Source organism: Microcaecilia unicolor, chromosome 5 (assembly GCF_901765095.1).
Source record: "Microcaecilia unicolor chromosome 5, aMicUni1.1, whole genome shotgun sequence".
NCBI lineage: Eukaryota > Metazoa > Chordata > Amphibia > Gymnophiona > Siphonopidae > Microcaecilia > Microcaecilia unicolor.
The window spans coordinates 252,347,423-252,371,759 of record NC_044035.1 but is presented as its reverse complement, the minus strand read 5'-3'; the positions used below and the strand labels follow the sequence as shown (position 1 = coordinate 252,371,759).

The 24,337-nt window shown below is 46.8% G+C and overlaps 1 protein-coding gene across 1 annotated transcript in view; it reads right to left on the bottom strand.

The window, feature by feature from the left end:
• HGD (homogentisate 1,2-dioxygenase) overlaps positions 1–12,971 on the bottom strand; it is a 121,815-nt gene extending 108,844 nt beyond the window's left edge. The window contains exon 1 of the mRNA XM_030203991.1: positions 12,783–12,971. Within this exon, the coding sequence (XP_030059851.1) occupies positions 12,783–12,797 (15 nt within the window). The 5' untranslated portion in view covers positions 12,798–12,971. The remainder of the gene's footprint in view (positions 1–12,782) is intronic.
• Positions 12,972–24,337: the final 11,366 nt, after the last annotated feature.

Sequence of the window (24,337 nt, the reverse complement as noted above, 5' to 3'; positions counted from 1 at the left end):
TGTATACATGCGATAATGTTTGTATGATTTCTGAATATGCAGCATCATTAAAGGACAGACTTTTACATTCCCAGTTGGGTGGATAGTGTTCACAATGAGCTCTTTTTATTAACAACCAGAAAGAAGAGATTAGAACTTTCAGTTCTGACACAGTATAAGTCATCACAAGAACAAAATATCAGAAGTCTTGTGAGACTACTACTGGAACTCTTGGCAACCATTTTGAACGGGTGCCGGGAGAAAGACAGTCTGCAAACGAGAAGGGGCTCTTTCTTGCCCCAAAGAGGTCACTACACCACCAGGGCACCAAACTAAGGTAAAGGAGGGGAGGGGAGGATAGGAAACCCTGAGGCCCACCTGCCCATCTGCCCCCCAACCTGCCCATTTGTCCGCAAATCCGGACAAATGGGCACGCTGGCAAAATCCACCTGGATGCCCAGCTGTGTCCTCAAAAAGAGGAAAGGTCTAGATAAAACCGGACATATGGTAACCCTACTCTTGTGTGGTATCCACCTGCTGCAGGGAATCCTCCACCGCTGTAGTCCTCCTCTGTACCTCATCCAGTTCCAGACCTATACCATCTATGCACTTGTGGGCATTATCAATTTTATCAAAAAAACTGCTGCAACTTCTTATCAATAGCAGCTTCAACAGTCGCCTTCACTTCGGAGATTATTGCCGGTCCACTCTGAGCTAACAGAAGGGCTCGGCAGACCGGAACTTGTTCTGCGAGGGTCGGTACTTGTCCTGTCCTTTGAAGCCATACAGGCAGATAAAGTGGCCCTGCAATCAATAGCTCACCGGAATATATTTACGGTAAGTAACTGCGCAAACCGGGGTGAAAATCCATATATTATGCAGGCTTTTGGAAGGGAGATGAGGAGCAGCATTATTCAGCATCCACCCTGTCTCATGGCTCCACCGGAAGTCAGTAAGGCCACATTTTACTGCAGCTTAGTAAAATGACCCCTATGAGATTTAAATGAGCTGTGCGAAAGGGAAAGGGAAAGCGGGTGGGATTTGATATACCGACTTTCTGTGGTTACAATCAGAGCAGTTAATATATTGTATGCAGGAACTTATTTTGCATCTGGGGCAAGGGAGAGTTAAGGATCAAATTCTATAAATAGTGCCGAAAAACTGGCACAGAAAAAAACGCACTGACTCTAGATTCTATATAGCACGCCTAGAGATCCGCACTGAAATCCAAGCAGATTCTGTAACCACATGTGTAAAATGTGTAACTTAACAAGCTAATGAGCGCTGATAACAACATAACAACAATAATGAGCACTAATTGGCACTAATTAGAATTTATGCGCACAACTCACTAAGGGGGTCTTTTACGAAGGGGTGCTCATGTTTTTAGCATGCGTTAAATGTTAGAGATGCCCATAGGAATGCATTAAGATACAAGTGTCCCAAACATTGATATTACAGCAGGAAAATAGAGTACAAAATTTACCATGTTGTTAAATTTATTTTTTATATTTTTGGGGGGATCAGCAGATCTTAATGCAACTCACACCATTAGAACAGCTTATTCTTTCTTCATATTGAAAAAAATGGTTGCGGTGCAAATCGTCATTAGATCACCCTTATTTTAAAGTTTGTGGCATATATCTTATGCAGCATATTGTGATTATTCTTAGAAACTAAAGTGTAGCACAACATAGCACTTATCTTAATAGGTTGGCGACAATGTTCAGTAGCAGGAGAACCTAACGTTTAGCGCTCGCTAAAAACGTGAGCGCGCCTTAGTAAAAGACCCCCTAAGCGTATTCTATAACGAAGTGTGCTGAACTTCTAATGTGTGCAGTCAAAAAGGGGTGTGGTGATGGGTGGGGAAACGGGCGTTTTGTGGACATTCCAAAATTTAAGTGTGTACAGAATATGGCCCAGTGCACATAAATCAACACACTGGGATTTACACCACTTTTTCATTGGTGTAAATGGATGCATGTAGTTTTAGGCGCTGATATCAACAAAAGCGTATTCTATATACCACACCTAAATCTAGGTGCCGCTTATAGAATACACTTAGTCGGCATTGATTTCAGTATCGATTTTTTAGGTGCCATATATAGAATCTCCCCCTAAGTGCTATTCTATAAACGGTGCTGAAAGTTAATCAGCATTTACAAAATACACTTAGCACCAGGATCAGCTCCTAACTTTAGACACAAGGATTCATACCAACTAAATCCTGGTGTAAATCCTCGCACCTAAATTAGGCGCGGATCCCCCTTATTCTATAACAGCCGGTATAAATTGTGGGAACACCCCTGATCCACCCATGATCCTCCGATGGCTGTGCCCCCTTTTTGGATCTGTGTGTAAAATTTATACTCGGATCCTGTCACCTAAAAATGCGTGCGTAAATATAATTAATGCAAATTAGCTCCAATAATTATTAGCACCCAATTATCAGCACTAATTGGCTTGTTATTCAATTAAATTGTGCGCACAAATTGGGCATGTGCACAATTTGCGTTCACAATTCTAAGCACCATGTATAGAATTTGGGAGTAAATGATTTGCCCAAAGTCACAAGGAGCTGCAGTGTCTGCCTGAGGGTTTGCACACCTATGGCTCGTATGCAAAACACCTTTTTGCAATGGACAGTGGCAGTAGCTTAGAAAAATGTGTACAAAAGCTGTGCTAAACTGTGGGCAAAGCTTCCCACACTTTAGAGCCCGTTGTAGATTACTTCTCATGTTGTCTGTTCCCTCCAGGGTGTCCATTCTGTTGCAAATCTTTGTGTTGTTTGCAAAGAGGAAAACCTTTCCACCTATGCTTTCAGGAATTTCACTCACAAAGATACTAAATTGAATCGGCCTCGGGACTTTGTTAGAGATGTTATGACTAGCAGCACAGCCAGAACTCAGTTTTGGGGGGTTGAGGGGTAGATTGGGGCAGGGGCATAGCCAGACCTTGATGGGAGGAGGGCCAGAGCCCAATGTTGGAGGCACATTTTTGCCCACCTCCCTGCTGCCGCCCTCCCACTCCCACCTCGGCCTCCCTGCCACTTCTGCCTCCCCACCACCGCCACTTCTGCCTCTCCCCCACCACCACTCCCCCCCCCCCCACCATCACCACCGGCAGCGGCGGAAAATACCTTGGCTGGTGGGGGTCCTCAACACCCGCCAGCTAAACCGATTGTCCTGCACTGGTCTTACATTGCTGGCACCCTGTCCTGCTTTCAGCACTGTGCACGTTCGTTTTAATGAAACTGAGCATGTGCAAGCCAAACTTGGGGTCTCAGAGCCAGTCTGAGGGGGCCCAGGCCCCTGTGGCCCCCCTGTAGCTACGCCACTGGGGGAGCATGCACTTTATCTCAGTTCTACCCCCCTCCCCCACAGTCCCACCCCACTACTACTGAATTATACCTTTGATGGTGGGGATGCTCAAGCCCTGCCAGCCACAGCCCCCACCCATGCTGCCTGAGTAGCAGGATGTCAGCGGGGTGCTTCAGCATCTGACACCAGCACTTCCGCGCATGCTCAGTTAAATACATGAAGTGAGCATGTGTGAAAGTTTAGGCTGGAGCACCCCGCAGACTTCCTCCTGCAGTGCTCAGGCAGCACAGGCGGGGGCTCGAGCAGTAAAACTTCGGGGTTGGTGAGGCTTGAGCATCCCCACCAGCCAGGCATCTGGTGCCACAATTTACAGGGAGCCTGAGCCTGAAGTGGGTGGACCCAGGCCTTCCCCCATGCTATGCCCCTGGTTATGACAGTGGCTTTATATATCAGCAAAGGGATAAGGGGAGCCATATGTATTGTAAAGAAGTTGATAATATACTATGGGGGTCTTTTAATAAAGATTAGTGCGTGGTGCAAAGAAAAGCTACAAAAATGGTATGGGATTTGCGTTACAAGACATATGAGAGACATGCTGACCTGAGCATGGATACCCTGGAAGAAAGGAGAAACAGGGGTGATACGATACAGACGTTCAAATATTTGAAAGGTATTAATCCGCAAACAAATCTTTTCTGGAGATGAAAAGGCGGTAGAACTAGAGGGCATGAAATGAGGTTGAAGGGGGGCAGACTCAAGAAAAATGACAGGAAGTATTTTTTCACAGAGTGGTGGATACTTGGAGAATTCCTTTATTAAATAAAACGGAAAAAACCAATATTCAAGACATTACATCATGCCGTTGTAAAACCAGCCCCACTACACTTTTATACAAAAAATACAAACCCGATAAAACCCGTCCCCCCCAAATCCCCCCCACACCATACATTCAAATCAACTTCAAGCGGACATGCTTCCACCAAACCCCAAAATTATGTACCCCCCCCTCCACCTTTTCCCAGCGTGCCAATTCCTGGACGGCTCGGACAATGTCCCAGGAAACCTGCTCAGCCGACCTGCACTCCTGGCGCATAGACACCCCGCATCGAGCCACCCACAGGCAGTACCTGATAATGACTGATATGAGGAAGGCGGTACCTGGCTCCAGCCGCCCCGTCCCCTGCTGCCTCCCGTACACCCAGTCTGCATAGGTGTAGGACGTGAAGCTGGGGATGGCCAACAAGGCGGCCACTCTTCCACAAACTGCTCTGGAGAATGGACACACCATAAGGAAGTGGTCCATCGTCTCCAGCTGACCAGCACACTCCCCCCTCGGGCAGTTTCGGTCCTGCATGCTTCGGTGCATATTTGCCCTAACATATAATTTACCGTGAAGGGACAGCCAGGCAATGTCCCTGTACTTGTTCGGGAGTCGTCTAGATGAAATAAAGCGCAGGCCCTGCCTCAGCACGGGCCCTGGAGCATCCCTAAGAGTCAGGGGAGATGAGAAATGCTGGGAGCGAACCCGCTCCACCCAGCTCTCCCTCTGCCCCGCCCTTATTTCCTCCCATGTAATGTCCCACAACCGGACCAGCTTTACTAAGGATTTGTAGTAGCCTACCCCCTCCGGGAAACCCTTCCGCAACCTCCCCACCTTCCCCCCTCCCCACCAAGGGCCCCAAAATCCCTCCCACCACTGCACAACACTTTGTGCCCACCCTGGGGCCTCCGGCCCTCCCCCCCGCCCAAGGTTAAACTGGATGAACAGGGAGGAGAATAGCAGGACAGGGTTTACCATCCCCACCCCCCCTTCCTCCCGTGACCGGTAAGTAATATTGCGTTTTACCGGGTTCATCCTGTTGCCCCACAAAAGTTGAAAAAACACGCTGTACAATGAAGTGAAACAGCATTCCGGCAAAAGGCAGATGTAACTCAAGAAGAGAAACATGGGGACTATCTGGGTCTTCAACAACCGGACCCTGTCTGCCATGGACATCCGCCACCCCTTCCAACGATCCACCTTTTCCCTTGCCTCCGATATCTTTTGCTCCCAACTCTCCCGCCCGTAATCCCCCCCCCCAAAATACACTCCCAACACCCGCATTCTTTCAATCCCTGCAGGAAACCCGCCCCCTAGGTTAAATCGCCGTTCCTCTGGACCCACCCACAAGCTAGTACACTTACCCAGGTTTACCCGTGACCCCGATGCCTTGGAATATTCTTCAAGGGTCTCCCGCAGCATCCTCCCCTCCCTCTGGTCTGCCACCCAAACGGTGACATCGTCTGCATAAGCGATGACTCTCAATACGTTCCCTTTGCCAACCTCTACCCCTCTGAGCCCTCCCTCCCCCCCCCCTCCCAGCCTCCGCACCAGGGGATCTATGGCAAAAGCGTACAGCAGGGGGCTCAATGGGCACCCCTGCCGTACCCCTGCCGTGACCCCCACCTCCGCCCCCCTCCATCCATTCACCAGGGGAAAAAATCGCGCCCCAGCATACAACAGTTGCAGTTGTGCGATCCACTCCCCCGGGAAGCCATAGTGATCCAGGACCTTCCACAAGAACTCCCACTGCACTCGGTCGAAAGCCTTGTCCTGGTCCAAGGCCACGACCAACCTACCATCTCCCACCCGGCTATGTTCCAAGCCCTCCCTCACCCAGGCTACTGCCTCCAGCACCCCCCTTCCTGGGACCCCACACCTCTGCGGGACTGCTAGCACTTCACCGGAGACCTTCCTCATGCGAGCATGAAGCATGTGGGCGAAGATCTTCCGGTCGCTGTTCAATAGTGCTATTGGTCGCCAGTTCGCCACGTCTTGAGGATCCTTGCCTTTGCTAAGGAGGACCAATGCTGATCCTCCCATAGACTCTGGCAAGGATCCTCCTGTTCGCGCCTCCTCCCAGAGTTCCAGCAAGAGCGGCGCCAGCTGGTCCCTGAACCGTTGGTAAAACTCCGCCGGAAGTCCATCCGGCCCCGGCGCTGTTCTGCGCCGCAAGGCCCCAATGGCCTCCTCCACCTCACCCAGCGTCCACGGCTGCGTTAAGACCTGAAGATGGGGCCCCCAGTTACCCACCCCCGGGGTCCCCTCAATATATCTTCCATGGCCTCTGTCCCCAACTGTAGGTCCGAGAAAACCCGCCCAAAATGCGTCCCCACCACCCGCAAAATACCTTCCCTGGATTCTTGGAGCACCCCCCCCTCATCCCTAAACCCCACCACCACCCTCCTCTCCCTTCGTTCCTTGCAGCAGTCATACGGGTCCGGACCAAGCAGCTTCCCGAAGTCCCGCTCGTAGACGAGGGAAGAGTAGCGGTTGTACTGTACTCTTTCAACCTCCTGCTGCAGTACCTCAATATCCTCCCTCCTCCCCCCCCGGGAAATTAGATTATCCCGTCGCTTTCTCAGGGCGATCCCCAACCGGGTGGCCTCCCTTCCCTCCCGCCTTGCCTGACGGAGAAAAAACCCTCTGGTGCGGTGTTTCAGTACTTCCCACCAGTCCCTGAGGGAAGGGAAGACACCCTGAACGGACACCTGGTCTGCTAGGAATTCCAGGTACTCCTGGTGCAACACCCCCTCCTTCAACCATTTGAGATTCAATCTCCACAACCCTTTCCCTAGCTTGCACGCCCCCCCTCCCCCCAACTCTATCATCACCATCCTGTGGTCAGAGAAATCTACTTCCACCACCCTAGGTGCCTGCCTACATGCCCCTTCCCGAACTAGAAACCGGTCAATTCTGCTCCTACAGGTGCCCCGTGAAAAGGTGAAACCCTGATTCCCACCACCAAGTGCAATATGTACATCCACCAGCCCTGCTCCTTTCATAATCCCCGCTAGTCGAACCCCATCATAACGTACTTGTGGTGCCCGCCCCCCACTATCCTCTGTCCGTAAGATAGTGTTGAAGTCTCCTCCCCACACCAACTGCCTTGAAGTGTATAGGTAAGGCTTAATTTTGTTGAACAGTGCAGACCTTCCCTGTTTGCTTTGCGGTCCATACACATTAATCACCCGCAAGGCCACCCCCCGCAATATTACGTCCAACACCAAACACCTACCAATACCCAGCTCCACCACCCTCTGAATCTCTACTTTATTGGTTTTAAAGAGGACGCCTATCCCCCCATACCTCTCCCCGGCCAGACCCCAAATAGAGGGTCCCCATCTCCAGGCCCTCTTTGCCCGCCGGATGTCCTCTAGCGTCTGCAACCGGGTCTCCTGGAGGAGGAAACAGTCCGCCTCCACAGCAGAGAGGCCATCAAATGCCAAGCTTCTTGCCCTCTGGGAGGCGACACTAGCCACATTAAGTGTGGCGAACACCAATAGCAGTCCCGCCATCAGTCCTCGCTACCACACCCCCCGCCTTCCTGGCTGCCTTCCCTTCTCTCCACACCATCATCCGTGGTCCCTTCCCCTCCACCCTCTTCTTCCTCCTCCGCCCAATCCCGGACCCCTAGCTTAAACATCCCTTCCCCCACCCTTGCTTTCTTCCTCCCTATCTTCTTTTTGTCTTCACCCACCTCCCTCCCTCCCTGGGGATCATCAAGCGACCTGCCCCCCTCCTCTCCTCCCTCTTCCACCCCTACTACCTCCTCTTCTTCCACCCTTCCCATCAATCCCGCCTCCGACCCTTCCTCCCTCCCCTCACGGGCCTGCATTACTACATCCTTTCTTACCTTCCTTTCCTCTCCCGCCCTCCCTGCATCAGCCGTCACCTCCCCCGATCCACCCACCTCCCCCCCTACCCTTCCCCCCTCTTTGTCCCTCAAAACCCTCCCCTCCCGTTTCTCTTTCCTCTTACCCGCTGTTCCCTTCACTCCTTCTCCCCTACCTCCCAACCCGTCCTGCCGGCTACCCCCATCCTCTACCTCCTCACCAGCCAGTTCCTCAACCCCTCCCTCCTCTTCCAAACCCCTGAATCTATTCCCTACTTCTATCCCCATTCCCACCCCCCTTCCCACCCTTCCTCTCCGCTGTTTCTTGGACACCCGCGTCCAGCCCTCATCCTCCCCTTCCTGCCGCTTCCGACCCTCCCCCAAGCCCCCCCCCTCTACCTGTCCCTGTCCTTCCCTGGACCCTTTCCCTCCCGCCCCGGGAACCTGATCATGGTCTGCTTCCCCTCCCCCCTCCCCCTGACCTGAACCATCCCTATCTATCTCCTCCTCACCCCCATTATGGGAGGCCCAAGGGCAGGCTCGAAATGCATGCCCCAGACCCCCACACAAGTTGCACCGAATAGACATACAGGACTCCGTGGGATGCTCCTTAGACCCGCACTTTCCACACTGCACAACCGGGCATGACATACTAAAATGTCTAAACGACCCGCACTTGTGACACTGCCGTGGCTGCCCCTTATAAAAGCAGAGAATCCGATCCCTGCCGATGAACGCCGAGGAGGGAATGTGCTGGGTGACATGCCCTGCCTGCCTCAGCCTAACCTGCGCACCCCAACCTCCAGCCCACACCCTACTGGGGTCCGGGAGTTTGGACAAGGGGGTACGCAATTCTGCGTACCGTTGTAGCCAGAAGGCCAGGTCCGCCCCTGATAGAGACTCATTTCGAACAAGAAGGGTTACTTGCACCAGGTCGGGTCTGCTGATCGGTACGGCCCGGTAGTTCTTCCAGTCCCCTCTCCCCCGTACCCCTTCGTATCTCTCCCAGAAGACCTCCATGCCTCGCTGGGTTAGAAAGCTGACATCGTATTCTGGTATATTCACCGGATGAATACAGGCATAGAGGTCCTCTGGGAGGAATCCTAGACCAAGGACCAATCTCAGGACCGCATCCCTGCTTGGCATCCCCCCCTCCCCCACCCATCTCAATTGTACCACATTCCTCCTTTTGGGAACCTGGCCTCCCCCCCACCCCCCTCCCCATCCTTCCCCGCTGCCCCCTACCCCCCTAGTTCCCCTGCGGCCACCTCCTCCACCCACCACCGCCGCAAAGGACGGACCCCCACCCCACCGTCCCCCCCCTTCTGCAGCGCGGGGACCCCCCCGCTCCTGATGCACCATATCCTCCTTCTCTTGCCTTCCCCGTTTCTCAGCCTCCCTCCCCTCCCTCCCTATCCCTCCCCCCAACATGCCTTGTACCCCTTCAACCAGCAAACCTTGGTCCCCTGCACCCCTCACCCCCCGAGCACTCGTATCCCCTGTAGTCACAGTGTCCATCAGTTCAATGCCTCCTGCAACAGAAACCCTGCCTGTCTCCCTATCGATAGGAACTTTGAGAGCAGGTTCCCCTATATAACTGGTCCCCTCCCAGTGCCCCTGCCCCCCTCCCGTCGAATCAACCCCTCCCCCCAGAGCCAACCACCCCGCTGCCTGGCCGGAATCAGAATCCCTAGTACCACCAGTTAAGTTTACTTCTGGTGCGCATGGCAAGGCAAGCACCCCTCCCTCCCGCCCAAAACCTGCTCTCTGGACCGGGTCCCTTTTTCCTCCAACGTTCTGCTCCTTCGGATCCTCCAGCCCCGCTGTTTCGCCAAGCGGATGAGGCTTCCCACACTCCAGAAGTGCCTGCCCTCTCACACATGGGGAATCTTCTGGCGCTGCAGCTATTTCCCCTGCCAGCCTTTGTAGCTGTTCTGCAGTCTTTCCTGCTCCCACAGCCCGATTGGCTGGAGCCTCTGCTGCCAGGCTGGTTTGTTGCAAACACTCCTGATCCTCCAGTGCTTTCTTTATCGAGAACCCCTCCTTTTCACCTGCTGTTTGTCCAGCTGCAGCACTCTCTGTCACCAGGTTTTCCTCTGCTAAAACCTCACCATTCTCAGTCTTTGGCAGTGCTGCAGCCTGCCTGGCCGTGACCTCCAGCCCCTCAGTGCTGCGTGGGCGGGGCCTCCCCAGCTGCAATGGAGTCAGTGTTTGTTTGCTGCTCTCAACTCCTGCTGCAGGCAATGGGCACAAAACCTGTGGCTGCAACTGCCTCTGCTGACCTCTTGCTTCTTGCTCAAGTAAGTTTTTCAGTTCTGCTTCCACTGGTGTAGAAAAGAGTCTCTCTCCTGAACTTCCAGCCCCTGTTTCTACAAGATGAAAAGTCTGGGTTTTAAAACTTTTTTCCTGTTCAGTTTTTCCAACCTCAGGTTCCCTTAACGAGCATGCCTCTCCAGCCCCACCTCCAGTCCTGCTTGCTTCAGAAGCTGCCAGAGACTGACTAGCAAGGTACTGCATATACTGTAATGTCTTTTGGGTACTGGGCCCAGGAAGCTCCTTTGGCCCCTGGGTGTTCTGGGGTCCAAGGTCTGAACTCCTACTCTCCTTCTCTGTTTGCTGTTGTGACTTTTTGAAGGTTGTCAGGGCTTTTCCCCCCAAGGCCATTCTTTCTCTGTTGATGTAAACTTCTCTCAGAGGGTTCCTAGGGCCCTTTTTCAATGCCCCCAGCAAATGTTCTTTCTTTTGAAGAAGCTTGAGTAAACGGGTTACCTCCTTTGTATAAGTCTTGCGGTGCTCCACTGGGGCTAGTTTGCACAGGGCTTTTGCCATTTTAACCCGTTTCCCCAACTCTACCACCTCTTTTTCTGTGCTTTTTATTTTCCTCACCATTTGAATCAGGCCACTGGTCGGGTCCTCTGGATCCTGACTATAGTCTGTGAAATCTTCCTCCTCTGAGGAGTCACTGTCCTCCTCCTCTGACACCGGTAGGGCCTCCCGGCAGATCTCCATTACCTCTGCTCTCTCCTCTCTCTCCTCCGATCTGCTGTTCTCTGGGGCCTCCCCCAGCTCTCTCCCCCCCTCACCTGCTAGATGGCGTGCCACTGTGAGGGGGGTACCGGTCTGGGTTCCTCCCATGGAAGCCTGCACTCTTCGATCCACAGGGCTCCTTTCCCTCCTCTCTGGAGTCCTGCCAGAGAGGGAACTACTTCTCCTGGCCTTCTGGTCCCTGGCCCCAGGAGACCCCCTGGCCTGGGGCTTTCCTGAGGACTGCTCCCCAGGGACCTTCCTCATTTCTGGGGAAGGAGCTAGGCCTCACTCCCTTCCCCCTGGAAGCCTGCAGAGCCTCTGGCAGCACTTCCTCCTCCTTCCAAGTCTCAACAGCAACTAACTTGGAATGCCCTCCCGCGGGAGGTGGTGGAGATGAAAACGGTAATGGAATTAAAAAATGCGTGGAATAAACATAAAGGAATCCTGTTCAGAAGGAATGGATCCTCAGATGCTTAGTGTAGATTGGGTAGCAGCAATGGTGGTTGGGAGGTGGGGCAAGTACTGGGCAGACTTCTACGGTTTATGCCCCGAAAATGGCAAGGATAAATCAAGAAAGTAGCACATATGAGTTTATCTTGTTGGGCAGACTGGATGGACCGTACAGGTCTTTATCTGCCGTCATCTACTATGTTACTATCATTATCTGCCACAAGACTTATTTTATCTGCAGCAGGGCAGAGAAGCTCCCTTGAATGATAAAGAACAATGATCAGCTTTGAATACTGAAAATTCCTTAACTGAAAACTTAAATAGCTGGAAGTAGTCAGGTTTTAACTGTTTCCTCTCTTAGAAGGAGAGCCACAGGTTAACTGATTCCCACAGACAGTTAGGACACTGAGGTAACATTTTGGTATAGAATTAACTATTGATTCTCAGAAAGGCCTGCTCTTTGTTGGTTCTGGCCAGGGCACAGTGAGTGAGGACACCTAATCAGCAGAAATTATGACACGCATTTCTGGACCCTTCTTTGCTCACATTTCCTCTCTATAGTTTTTCAGCTCCTCAACCTTAATAGATTTTTTTAAATCTGTAAACGACAAGGTTGTGCAAGTCACAAGAAAAATCAATAAGCAGCAGAAAGCACTTAAAAGCCTAGAATAAGACACCATGAGGATTTTCTGTCCTTCTTTTCCATATTGTATAGCTTTAAGTCATGTGGTTAAAGAACAAGTCATAACAGTGCAGAGGTGCTGGGCAGATGTGTCTGGACAAACCCGATTGGCTGCTTCATAAACGCCCCCCAAATCAGTAGGAGCAGGGCACTGGTTTACTGTGGCTTTTGGTGGGTTGAAGCTTAATTTCAGTAAATGATATGAAGTAATAAAATAAGCTAAAAACTAAAATAAATGCCCACAACCTTCCTCTCTCCCCAAAAAAGAAAAAAATATATCACAAAACATAATCCTTCGTCTGTTTTGTCTTCAGAAATACACAGCTGCCAAATTACTCAAGATAGAGTTTTTTTTTTTACCAGTCTTGATTTCACTTACATCCCAAAGCAGTGTGATATTTGTAATCCTTAATTATACTAATTGAAATTAATACTGCAGGTCCTATAATGCATCAGAATTCGGTTGTCACAAATCCTGGACTGGTGTAAAATCTCTCTCCTGAACTGGAAACTTGCAACTACAGAACCCAGGCAGAGCAGAGGGAGAAGACGGAGCTGAGCTATGAGTGAAAATAACAGAAAAGCAGAATCCAAAAGTCCACTGAAAAAAATCAGCTATTTCCTGTGAGAAAATCAAATCAGGGCATGCAATAAAGCAAGCTCACTTACTTTCAACTCTGCCATGGTCTCTGAGTTCGGAGTTTGACTTTTCCTCCAGTAAAAAGAGCTGCAGTCTCAGACTTTGCAATTGCTTTTCTTGTTGCAGAAAGTTAAGGGATGTTGGGAGCCACTTTTCGAACTGTCTGCAGCTCTGCTGTGGAGTTCAGCAACTCTGCAAGAGGAATGTTACTCAATGAGAGTTTAATTAAATACAGGCCTAGCCAGCCTCTTGGCCAATCCAGAAAGCTTAGGGCCAAAAGGCATGAAAGTGGTGGGTTGGGTTTATCAGAGGGGGGATTTTGACATTTTGTTATCACTGCAATGGGCTGGACTGGTTACTCTTTATTAAAGAAGTTTTACCCCCAGAGAAACCTGTTTCCAAGCATTTTATTGTGTGTGTAATGTTTCATTCAGTTTTTCATATTTTGTACATTTTCTTGACACTTTGCTAGGGACAGCAGTGGCATAAAATTGCTTTAAATGTCCCTTTTTACTGATACTGTGTTTTCACAGCTCTTTACAACTTTTTACTGGGCTGCTGGATACCAAATCACAAATTCAAATAGAAATTGGCTTCTAAGAAAGTTAACATGCAGTAACTGAAACTTCTGCTGACCAGATGACAAATAGAACTAACTGTGGCTCCTCCACTTTCCTGGGTTCTTCTTTCGTCTCCAATCTTCACATAAATAATTCACCATAATAAGTGTAACCCTTATCCAGTCCTCTGGTAGAACATAGGAGCTCTCTGAGGAACACAGCAGTCATCATGCTTCAGAACCCTTTCCTGCTAGGAAGGAAAGACAGTATTAGGCATGGTGGATAATACACTTCAATGCACAGTGTTCTAATGCACTTGCTAAAAAAAAAAATGACAAGCAAATTTCAGTGGCATCAAAAATTGTGAGCTAACAGGAAAAAAACAGTGCACACCAACACAGTAACCTGCAGCAGTTTGCTGCATTGGAGTCCACACTGAAAAACATAGTAGAGCAAGCTCAGCAGGCCAGGTCTACCACAAAAATAACTAAAAGAGAAAAAACAAATCCCAGTTGCATGCCATATGCAATAAGCATGCAAACTATTGCCGCATTAAAATACAACAGTAATCCACAGCTTAATGCAAAATGTCACCCTTCCTGTCAGTGTCTGAGCAATGATTGGCTTAGGCACTGACAGGAAGGGTGACATTAAAACAAAACAATTAACCAGCGGGTCTGCACCTGGCCTCAATCTCCCTCCCCCTCTGTCTGCCCCCCCCCCCCCCCCCAACATTATACATCCCTGGTAGTCTAGTGGCTCCTCTCTCTTTCCTTTCTCCTGACTTGACCCCCTGTCCCCCATTTATAAAAAAATAAATCCTGACCCCATCCCAATGTTACATATCTCTGGTAGTCTAGTGGTCCCCCTCCCTCCTCCCAACCAGACCTGTCCTGACCCGACCCAACCCAACCTCCTATCCCTGATTTAGAAAAAAAAGAAATTCATGGTGTCTAGCAGCACCTCAACCACTCCCCAAGCCTCCCCTGATCCCACAGACCCACTGGCAGGAACAGGTGGAGCAGTCTACCATATAAGGCCATTGTTCCCTTATATGGCAGACTGACCCCCCCCCCCCCCCCCCCACATTGTGCATCCAAGGATGTACCATGCAGGGTCTGGCAACAAAATAAAGCCTGCTTCAATAACATTCAGGCTTCCAGGTTTCTTACACATTCAGATACAGTAGATATTTTTCTGTCCCTGGAGGGCTCACAATCAAAAAAAAAAAAATCACAAAGCTACTCAACTCTGTATGGGTGCCTATTAAGAAGTTAATTTAAAAAGGACTTTAATAACATAAATGCCCACTTCTTGAAGCTGTCACAGAGCCTGGTATCCCTTGCTAGTTTAAGCACAATTAGTTTCTGTAAAGCTACCACACAGTTTCACCTCCCCCGATATGGGACCACAAACTAGTACCTACAAATTACACATAAGGTGGAGAAAAAAGACCTAGCTCACCAAAAACTGGTCATTAACAAAATGCTTGAACTACAAACAAGTCATCATTGGTCTAAAAAAAAAAAACACCATATCAATAACAATATCAGGGAAAAGTGAAAACTATTGTGGACACAAACAGGAATTAAAAAAAAAAATTCAGTCATGCAAAAAAATATAAAAATGCCTCTTATCTTGTAAAGTAATCCAAAAACCACATGGCACCCTAAAAAGACCCGACAAGGAATCCTCATTTCGCCTTAGCTGCATCAGGGGAAAAAACTTTGGTTGATCGACCTGTACTGTTTAACATGTTCACAAAATGATCTGAAGATAGGAGTAATGAGTGAGGTGATCTAATTTGTGGATAGCACAAAAATATTCAAAGTCCCTAAATTGGCAGATGCTGTTTCTGGTGACCGGCGTTGAGTATTCGGTTTATTTTTGTCTGGTTCATGCTTAACCCGCCAAGCCGATAAGCACTGGCTGGCTAAGTTTGCATCGACCAAGGATAGGCCTGGTATTCACCCAACCAAATATGGCTGCCTAACTCACTCTGAAAATTGGTGGATAGCTGGTTATATCACACAATACAACCAGCTAGCCGCTAGCCAAGAATTTTCAGTGGATCATGGCCAGCCATGTCCCGCTGAAAATTCGTGGATAGCTAGTTATGGGGCATTTATCTGGCCAGGTTCTGATCCTAGCTGGTGATATGATTTTGAATATTGCAGGTGAGGAGGGTTAAATGGCAGATGAAATATTTTGTGGACAAATGCAAAGTGATGCACTTAGGAAAAAGAATCCCAACTATAAGTACAAAATGCTAGGTTTTGAATTAGGAGTCACCACCCTAGAAAAACCATTTTGGAGTTGTTGTGGACAATACATTTGAAATTTTCAGCCCAGTGAGCCACAGTGGCTAAACAAGCAAATAATATGTTAGAGATGATCCAAAAAGGGATGGAAAACAAAGCTGAAAATATTATGCTTCTGTATAGATAATTGTTGCAAGCATCTCAAAAAAGGTTTTAGTAAAATTAAAAAAGGTTCATAAAAGGGCAAAGGGGCTAGAACATCTCCCATATGAAGAGAGGCTAAATAGATTTTGGATTTTTAGCCTGGAGAAAAGACAACTAAGAAAGGATATAATAGAAGTTTCTAAAATTCTAATTTTTATGTTAAACTTTACCACTGTACACCACCTTGGGTGAATCTCTTCATAAAGGCGGTTAAAAAAATCCCAATAAATAAAAGTAAATAAATAAAATGTTGAGTGAAGTGGAACAGTTAAAATGGTTGCTTAACCTTTTAAACACACATTCATATGATCTAGGGATCAACAATCACAAAATGGAGGAAAGCACCTCCACGGATAGAGCACACCACATATAAAACAGTAGAGGAAAAAAAGGAACCTCTTGCGGATGGTGTCCAAGAAAACTTTATTCCAAAAATCTTCAGAAACACTAAAAGAGACCCGACACGACTCATGTTTCGGCCTTACTGGCCTGCTTCAGTGGTTTAGGATATGGTATTGTCATATGCATTCCCAGAAGAATCGTCAAATAAAGGTCTCTGTAGGAAGCTCGTGCACAAAAAATTCTTCTTTAATCCAAAGAGCTTTTTACTATTTATACATTTATAATTTTCATTACATTAAAATATTCTTAATAAATTCTGTGCTCAGAAATCAAACGTGCTCAATGTGTCTAAACAAAGACTGAGCACCCCGTTTTCCATCCTGGCACATTAATGTCATCAGTAACAGCACTTTCTTTGTTATTGATATGATAGTTGATGAGCTGTTATCTTCTCCAAAACTCAAAAACACCAGAACAAAATGTATTCTTCTTCAATACTGCAAAATGTCACTGAAAGCTGTAACCAACTCATGCTTCAGTCTCTCTTTAATGGATTGTGGATATGTCTGAAATATACACCAGGAACCATGAGTGCCTTGAGGTCGCCAGCCTTATAACGTTGAAGCACATATGAATCATGGCTCGAGTTGAGAGATGCCACCTGAGTCCTTGAAACAGTCGTGGTTGGCGAAACCCATGATCGAGCCTGTATGGTGAATAAATAAAGGGCATGGAGGAAAGCTTGGAACTGTAGAAGTCTTTTCTGTGGAACTTCGTTAAGTGAATAGACATGAAGAGCACCAAAAGATAATTGACAGCTTTCTAGTCTCTTTTTTTTAGTATACTTTATAGATTTTATTGAGGATGTATTTACTTTGGACACTTAAGTATTTCAACAATTAAACAATTTACAATTTATTTGGAGTTGGTGTTTTTTGAAATGACCCATTGAAAGATAAAAATTCTTATTCACCTTGAAGGTGCCCAATTTTGGATTCTATATATCGGGCCTAATGTTCCGTGCCAAAATCCAAGCGTATTCTATAATAACACACGTAACTTAATTGGCTTAACAAGCCAATCAGTGTTTTTAACAGCATGTAACAAGAAATAATGAGCACTAATTGGCAATAATTAGAATTTACGTGTATAGGGGCCCTTTTACAAAGGCACATTGGGCTCTACGCATGTGCAGTGTGTGCCAAAATGAAACTACTGCCAGGCTACCATGCCCCCAGGTGGTAATTTCAGATTTGCCATCCACCTGTAACCACCTGGATGATTTATTTATTTATTCCCCCCCCCCCCCCCCCACGCGTGGTGTTTCTGGTGGTAATCAGCAGTTGTCACACTGGTCAGGAAAGGTGAGCCCTTGGGCCACTACCAATAACCGGCAGCGGCAGAAGAACCACCCAAACAGGCAGCAAGGCGGACCCCAGACAGACGGGCACAGGCCGGACTGGAGCAGCTGGACTGCAACCGAAGCAATAAGCAGTAAGCAGGAAAATAGTCCAAGGATCAAGCAGAGTCTTACTGGCAGGCAGCAAAGCAAAAGGGAAAACAGGAACCAAACAGAGTCTATAGGCTGGCGGCAATCAGTAGTAAACCAGGAATCAAGCAGAGTCTTGGGTAGGCAGCAAACAGTAGAATAAACCAGGAAACAAGCCGGGTCTAGCTGAAACTTAAAGTAGCAAGGTTAGCACTGCAACAAGCTCTCACAGATGAAAACTCTTCTGAGGACCTCTGTTGCAAAGGCAAACTTGAAAGGTTCCAGGTGGTTAATAAAGGCAAAATACCAGGGAGGTCACCAGGTAAGGGTGCTGCTTAATTCCAAAAATCCCAAGACAGTCTGGAAGGCTGGAAGATCCGGATCGGAATGATTTCTGGAACATGGGAAACAGCAAGCAGACAGTCCATCGCAGCCACCAGGTCTGACCACCAGGTGGCAAAGTGAATGAGAGCATGAAACATGGGCACAATTGTGACAGCAGTTTACGTGCACTGACCTGTCACTGCATGTAGCGCATGAGCCCTTACTGCTAGATCAATGAGTGGCATTAAGGGCTCAGGCCGGTTTTAGGCACACACTGGATTCAGTTTTCCCTCATGCCCTTTTCTCGTCCCATTAAAAAAGCACCCTTTTTCCAGATGCGGTAAAAACTGGCCTGGCACACACCTAATATACATGCCCACACTACCGCGGGCCTCTTTTTGCTGTGGCTTAGTAAAAGAGCCCCATAACTCGCTACATTCTAATGCAGGGAGCCAAAGAGGGGCATGGTTGTGGGTGGTGAAATGGGCATTCCACAATTTATGTGCACTGTTATAGAATATGCCCCTCTGCACCTAAAGCTAAGTGCCTATATTTACGCCATGTTTCCCTTGGTGTAAATGGATGCGCATATTTCTAGGCACTGGGATATCAACCAGGCATATTCTATATACTATGTCTAAATCTAGGTGCCACTTATAGAATATACTTAGGTGGAAATGTATTCCGCATAGATTTTTCAGGCACCATATAAGAATCTAGCCCTATATGGATGAATTTATGTGTGTCTGAGGGCATTTCATATACATTTTGTTTTGTTAAAGTCTAAGAGAATTTATAAAGGATCAGTCAACAAGTTTTTGCATTGGCTATGTACATTGGTTTGTTACTTGAGATTATTATTTCAGGAGACCTGTGTGATTTGATCTAAATTATCTGTTGAAATATACACCATTCATCTCCATTCAAACAACACAAAACTAAGAGGACAATTCATGCATAATTAAACTGTGGGATCTGTCATAGGATGTGGTCAAGGTGACTAAAATAGTGCAATTCAGCAAGTTCCTGGAGGAAAAGTCCATAAACCCTAATAGCCAGGTAGATTTAGGGGAGCCATTGCTCATCCCTGGAAATGAGCTATGAGAAATATATTTATTTTTTAGAATCTGCCAGGCACTTGTGACCCAGACTGGCCACTATTGTAGGCAGGATGAACCTAAGGCTGAATCAGCATTGCCTTTCCTAAGTTCTTAAGAAAAACAAATAACTTAAATCAAAGCTACATAAAGTTCTTATGTAGCTTTGATTTAAGTCATTTGTTTTTCTTAAAATTGTGTAGAGTTTCCAGAAATTATAAAATGGATTTAACCTACTCCTAAAATATTCTCTCTCTTGAAAGTAGATTATTGCTTCCGAAAGCACAAGATGGCTTCCAAATTCAGATATCTGGGCCTGGTTCTCTAAACCTTTTTTCCATAGCCACTGAATGGGAGAAACGCCTCAGTGAGTCGTGCCCACAGTGGTTTTCACTTGAAAATATAGCTAAATCCCTGCTTCCATGCCCTGTTATTTCATTACCATCACTCTTGCTCTTCTGACACCGTGAACACAGAAAAATTGCTCTTACTAATTTGATTATTGACTGATGACCAAATGCTCTATCGGTGCTGCAGCTTCTGAGTTATTAACCCTGATGATAGTCATGGCATGAAATTCCCAGTGGAGACCAAATTAATCAGCTGCTATGGATTCTAGCTCTTCTTTCCTGTGCCCTACTGACATTTCAGTAATAATTACTCCTACAAAATCATTTAAAAAGCATCTTATAGTTCTATGGTCTTATATCAGACTTAACTCTTAGGCATTCAGCTTTATCTATTGTACAGTGCAGAGATGTAGTCGCTAGAATAATTTGGTATTCCTAGATTGAATTTTCAGTTTTAGCTCAAGGTGGTTTGCAATAATTTTCAGCTATCAGTCCCTGCCCATAAGAACTTGTCATTTATATGGCTTGATTTACTACAGTGCACTATGGTGTTAGCATGCACTAAAGTGAATGTAGAGTAGCCTAATGGTTAAAGCAGTGGGTAGAAAACCAGGATTCTAATCCTACTGTCACTCCTTGTGACCTTGAGCAAGTCACTTAACCCTCCATTGCCTCAGGTATAACCAACTAAATTGTAAGCCCTCTGAGGTCGGATAGGAGAATACCTAGACTACCTGAAAGTAAGTTAGGGGCCTTTTTACAAAGGTGCGCTGAAAAATGGCCTGTGGTAGTGTAGACGTGTGTTTTGGGCGTGCTAAGGATGTAAAAAGAATTGAAGCGGTGCAAAGAAAAGCTACAAAAATGGTATGGGATTTGCATTATAAGACGTATGAGGAGTGACTTGCTGACCTGAACATGCATACCCTGGAGGAAAGGAGAAACAGGGGTGATATGATACAAATGTTCAAATATTTGAAAGGTATTAATCCGCAAACGAACCTTTTCCGGAGACGGGAAGGAAGTAGAACTAGAGGACATGAAATGAGGTTGAAGGGGGGCAGACTCAAGAAAAATGTCAGGAAGTATTTTTTCACGGAGTGAGTGGTGGATACTTGGAATGCCCTCCCGCAGGAGGTGATGGAGATGAAAATGGTAACGGAATTCAAAAATGCGTGGGATAAACATAAAGGAATCCTGTTCAGAAGAAATGGATCCTCTGAAGCTTAGCAGAGATTGGGTAGCAGTACCAGTGGTTAGGAGGCGGGGCTAGTGGTTGGGAGGCGGGGCTAGTGCTTGGCAGACTTCTACGATCTGTGCCCTGAAAATGGCAGATACAAATCAAGGTCAGTTATACATATAAAGTAGCACATATGAGTTTATCTTGTTGGGCAGACTGGATGGACCGTACAGGGTTTTTTTTCTGTCGTCACCTACTATGTTACTATGTTACTAAAATGTTGACGTTCACACCAATGGCAGCCATAGAGCTGCTGTTGTTTGTGTCCAAATAGACAGGGACATGTGTATTACACTGTGTAACTCACATGGGAGCTCCAGTTGTGTGGGAATGTGTGAATTATGACAAAATTCTTGCCCATATTCAACACTTCTACTTAGATAAGTGCATTTAAGTGGCACATCTACAGAATGAACACAATTTGAACTGGCTAGAAAACACAATTAAAAATGATAGTTGATAAGGCTATTACATATCTGTTTGAATGTTCATAAATGTGTTACCCATTGTGAGGAGCTGGGATTTTTTTTTACTCTTGATATTTTGAACTGCTGGAGTTTTTTTCTTGGCCTATGATTAATGTGAACCCACCTAAGACAGTATACACTGCATGAGGTAGAGCTCCTTTTTGACTGAGGTCTTTTTCTCCACTTATTTTTGTTATTATCGTTTTTGAGCGATTGTATCCCTCCCCACGTTGAGTTTTAAATATGTGTTTGTGACTGATTTTTGCACCTATTGATCTCTATCGTTTTGGTTTTAGCTCCACCTGTGTCCCATCCATGTTTTTATTTTTTTATTTTTTTTATTTTTATTTTTTTATTACATTTGTACCCCGTGCTTTCCCACTCATAGCAGGTTCAATGCGGCTTACATATTATATACAGGTACTTATTTGTACCTGGGGCAATGGAGGGTTAAGTGACTTGCCCAGAGTCACAAGGAGCTGCCTGTGCCTGAAGTGGGAATGGAACACAGTTCCTCAGTTCCCCAGGACCAAAGTCCACCACCTTAACCACTAGGCCACTCCTGCACACTCCTGTGTACAGTACACTCCCTTGCAAATATGTACTGTATAAGTTGTGCAGGTATTTATAGAATAGTGTTTAAGTGCCATACGAGCATTTAGTATTTATTCATGTGTATATGTGAGTGTCTAGGTTATAGAATTGCCCTTTTTTGCTTCAGGCATTGCTGTATAAGAACAAAGCCAATTTTAGGGTGGTTCTGCGAGGTACCATATGACAAGGGGCACCACAGTAATAGTACAAGCCGTCAATATTCATATTTAGGTCACCACCTGTACTAGAGCTGACCCTGTGCAAGTTTATGCTGATTCTTGCAGATACCAGGGATAGACTCACTATCCTGTTTTTAGCACCATTGAATGTATCCTGCTACCTAGTAACAGGCCTGAAAATGTCAAACATCATAATGCACCTGTCAGACTGAACTAATCTCTCTCTGATGCAGGACTGACAAATCTTGCTCTTTAAAAAAAGAAAGCTCCATATCATCTAAAAATCTTCCTGGTTTTCCATTGCTCTTCCTCCCTCACTTATTGTTCCTCCAAAGCATCTGAGATTGAGTCATCTTTCTCATCAAATTGCTCTCTCCAGAGCTTTCTATTATTGTCATGTACACTGATGGCACAGAGACATCCGATAATATATCTTGGTTTCTTATGTAAAGCTTTTCCTGCTCTGTGACTTAGGCCCTGTGTGGTTGATCAGGAATGGCTACAGTGGCTGAGATGAGCAGGCAGCTGACTGGTGATAGAGTGGTGGGAAAGCTTTTGTTTTTAACTGCACTGTTTATAAAGACTGTCAGTTTCTGGCAGTTCTGGCCTTCCTTCCACTTTCCCACTGTGAAATGACTGACAAGGTAACAGCTACCATAATGATGCTGCCCAAACAGCAACATGAAACCTAATGATACCTACAAGAAAGGAAAGGATTACTATTGTACTCTGTAATATCATTAGTGTAAAGGCAGTCCCCTTCCCCCGACCCTCCATTTCCCTGTCATGAATTGAAAACATGCATAATTCTCGGTAAGTCTACAAGCACATGCACTATTACTGGCAGAAATACCAGCCAATGTTCAGAAGTACAGTTTCTGTGCACATATGTGCATTCCTGTGGGAATTACAGTACATAGAAGGTGAAAAGCATTTTAATTGTCATTTCTATAAATGTTGACTGCAAAAGGACAATTCTGGGTTGAATAACACAAGGAAATGAAATTACATTACATTTCTGATTTATATCCCGCTAACATCTCATAGTTCTAAGCGGGTTAAAAAGGTCAAGCGGTCAGGACAATCCCTGGAAATTACACAAACCCTTTATAAAATGCCTCAAACGTACACTAACTATACTTCCCGTAAAATATATGTCTTAAATAAACATATTTTAATCTCCCTTCTAAATGTAAGATACTTTTGAGGGAATACATAGAATTTATCTTTTTTATTGGACTAACTTTGATTAGCTTTCGAAGGTAGCCCTTCTCTATCAGATCAGAAATAAGCAAATGCTGATAAATAACAGTATATGTAAGTGAAACATCAAAGCATTTCAGTGACAGTCTCACAGGATGAGGGTGGGGTGGGTTAGGTGAGAGACAGGGAGAGCAAGGTGGATGAGGGACAGGGAGATATGAATGGTGATAAGAGGGTGACAAAGAGGGGCATTTTTGAAAGGGACGTCCAAGTTGCGATTTGGACGTCCTTGCAAATCAGCGAAATCCAGGGGTGGGGAAACCCTTGTTTTCGAAACAAGATGGATGTCTATCTTTTGTTTTGAAAATACCGTCAGGGACATCCAAATCCTTAAATTTTGCCGTCCCTAGGTTTGGACATCCCTAGACATGGTCGTTTCTGATTTTCGACGATTTTCGAAACCAAAGACGTCCATGTTAGAAACGTCTAAATGCAAGCCATTTGGTCATGGGAGGAGTCAGCATTTGTAGTGCACTGGTCCCCCTGACATGCCAGGACATCAACCGGGCACCCTAGGGGGCACTGCAGTGGACTTCATAAATTGCTCCCAGGAACATAGCTCCCTTACCTTGTGTGCTGAACCCCCCAAAACCAACTACCCACAACTGTACACCACTACCATAGCCCTCACAGGTGAAGAGGGGCACCTATATATGGGTACAGTGGGTTTGTGGTGGGTTTTGGAGAGCTCACTGTTTCCTCCACAAATGTAACAGGTAGGGGTGGGGGTATGGGCCTGGGTCTGCCTGTCTGAAGTGCACTGCAGTACCCACTAAAACTGCTCCAGGGACCTGCATGCGCTGTCATGGACCTGAGTATGACATCTGAGGCTGGCATAGAAGCTGGCACAACATATTTTTAAAGATGTTTCTTGAAGGTGGGAGGAGGTTAGTGACCACTGGGGGAGTAATGGGAGGTCATGCCCGATTCTCTCTGGTGGTCATCTGGTCATTTCGGGCACCTTTTTGTGCCTTAGAAAAACACAACCAGGTAAAGTCGTCCAAGTGTTCATCAGGGACATCCTTGTTTTTTTCGATTATGGGTGAAGGACGTCCAAGTGTTAGGCATGCCCAAGTCCCGCCTTCGCTACACCTCCGACACGCTCCCTTGAACTTTGGCCGTCCTTGTGACGGAGTGCAGTTGGGGACGTCCTAAATCGGGTTTTGATTATACCGATTTGGACGTCCCTGGGAGAGGGATGTCCATCTTCCGATTTA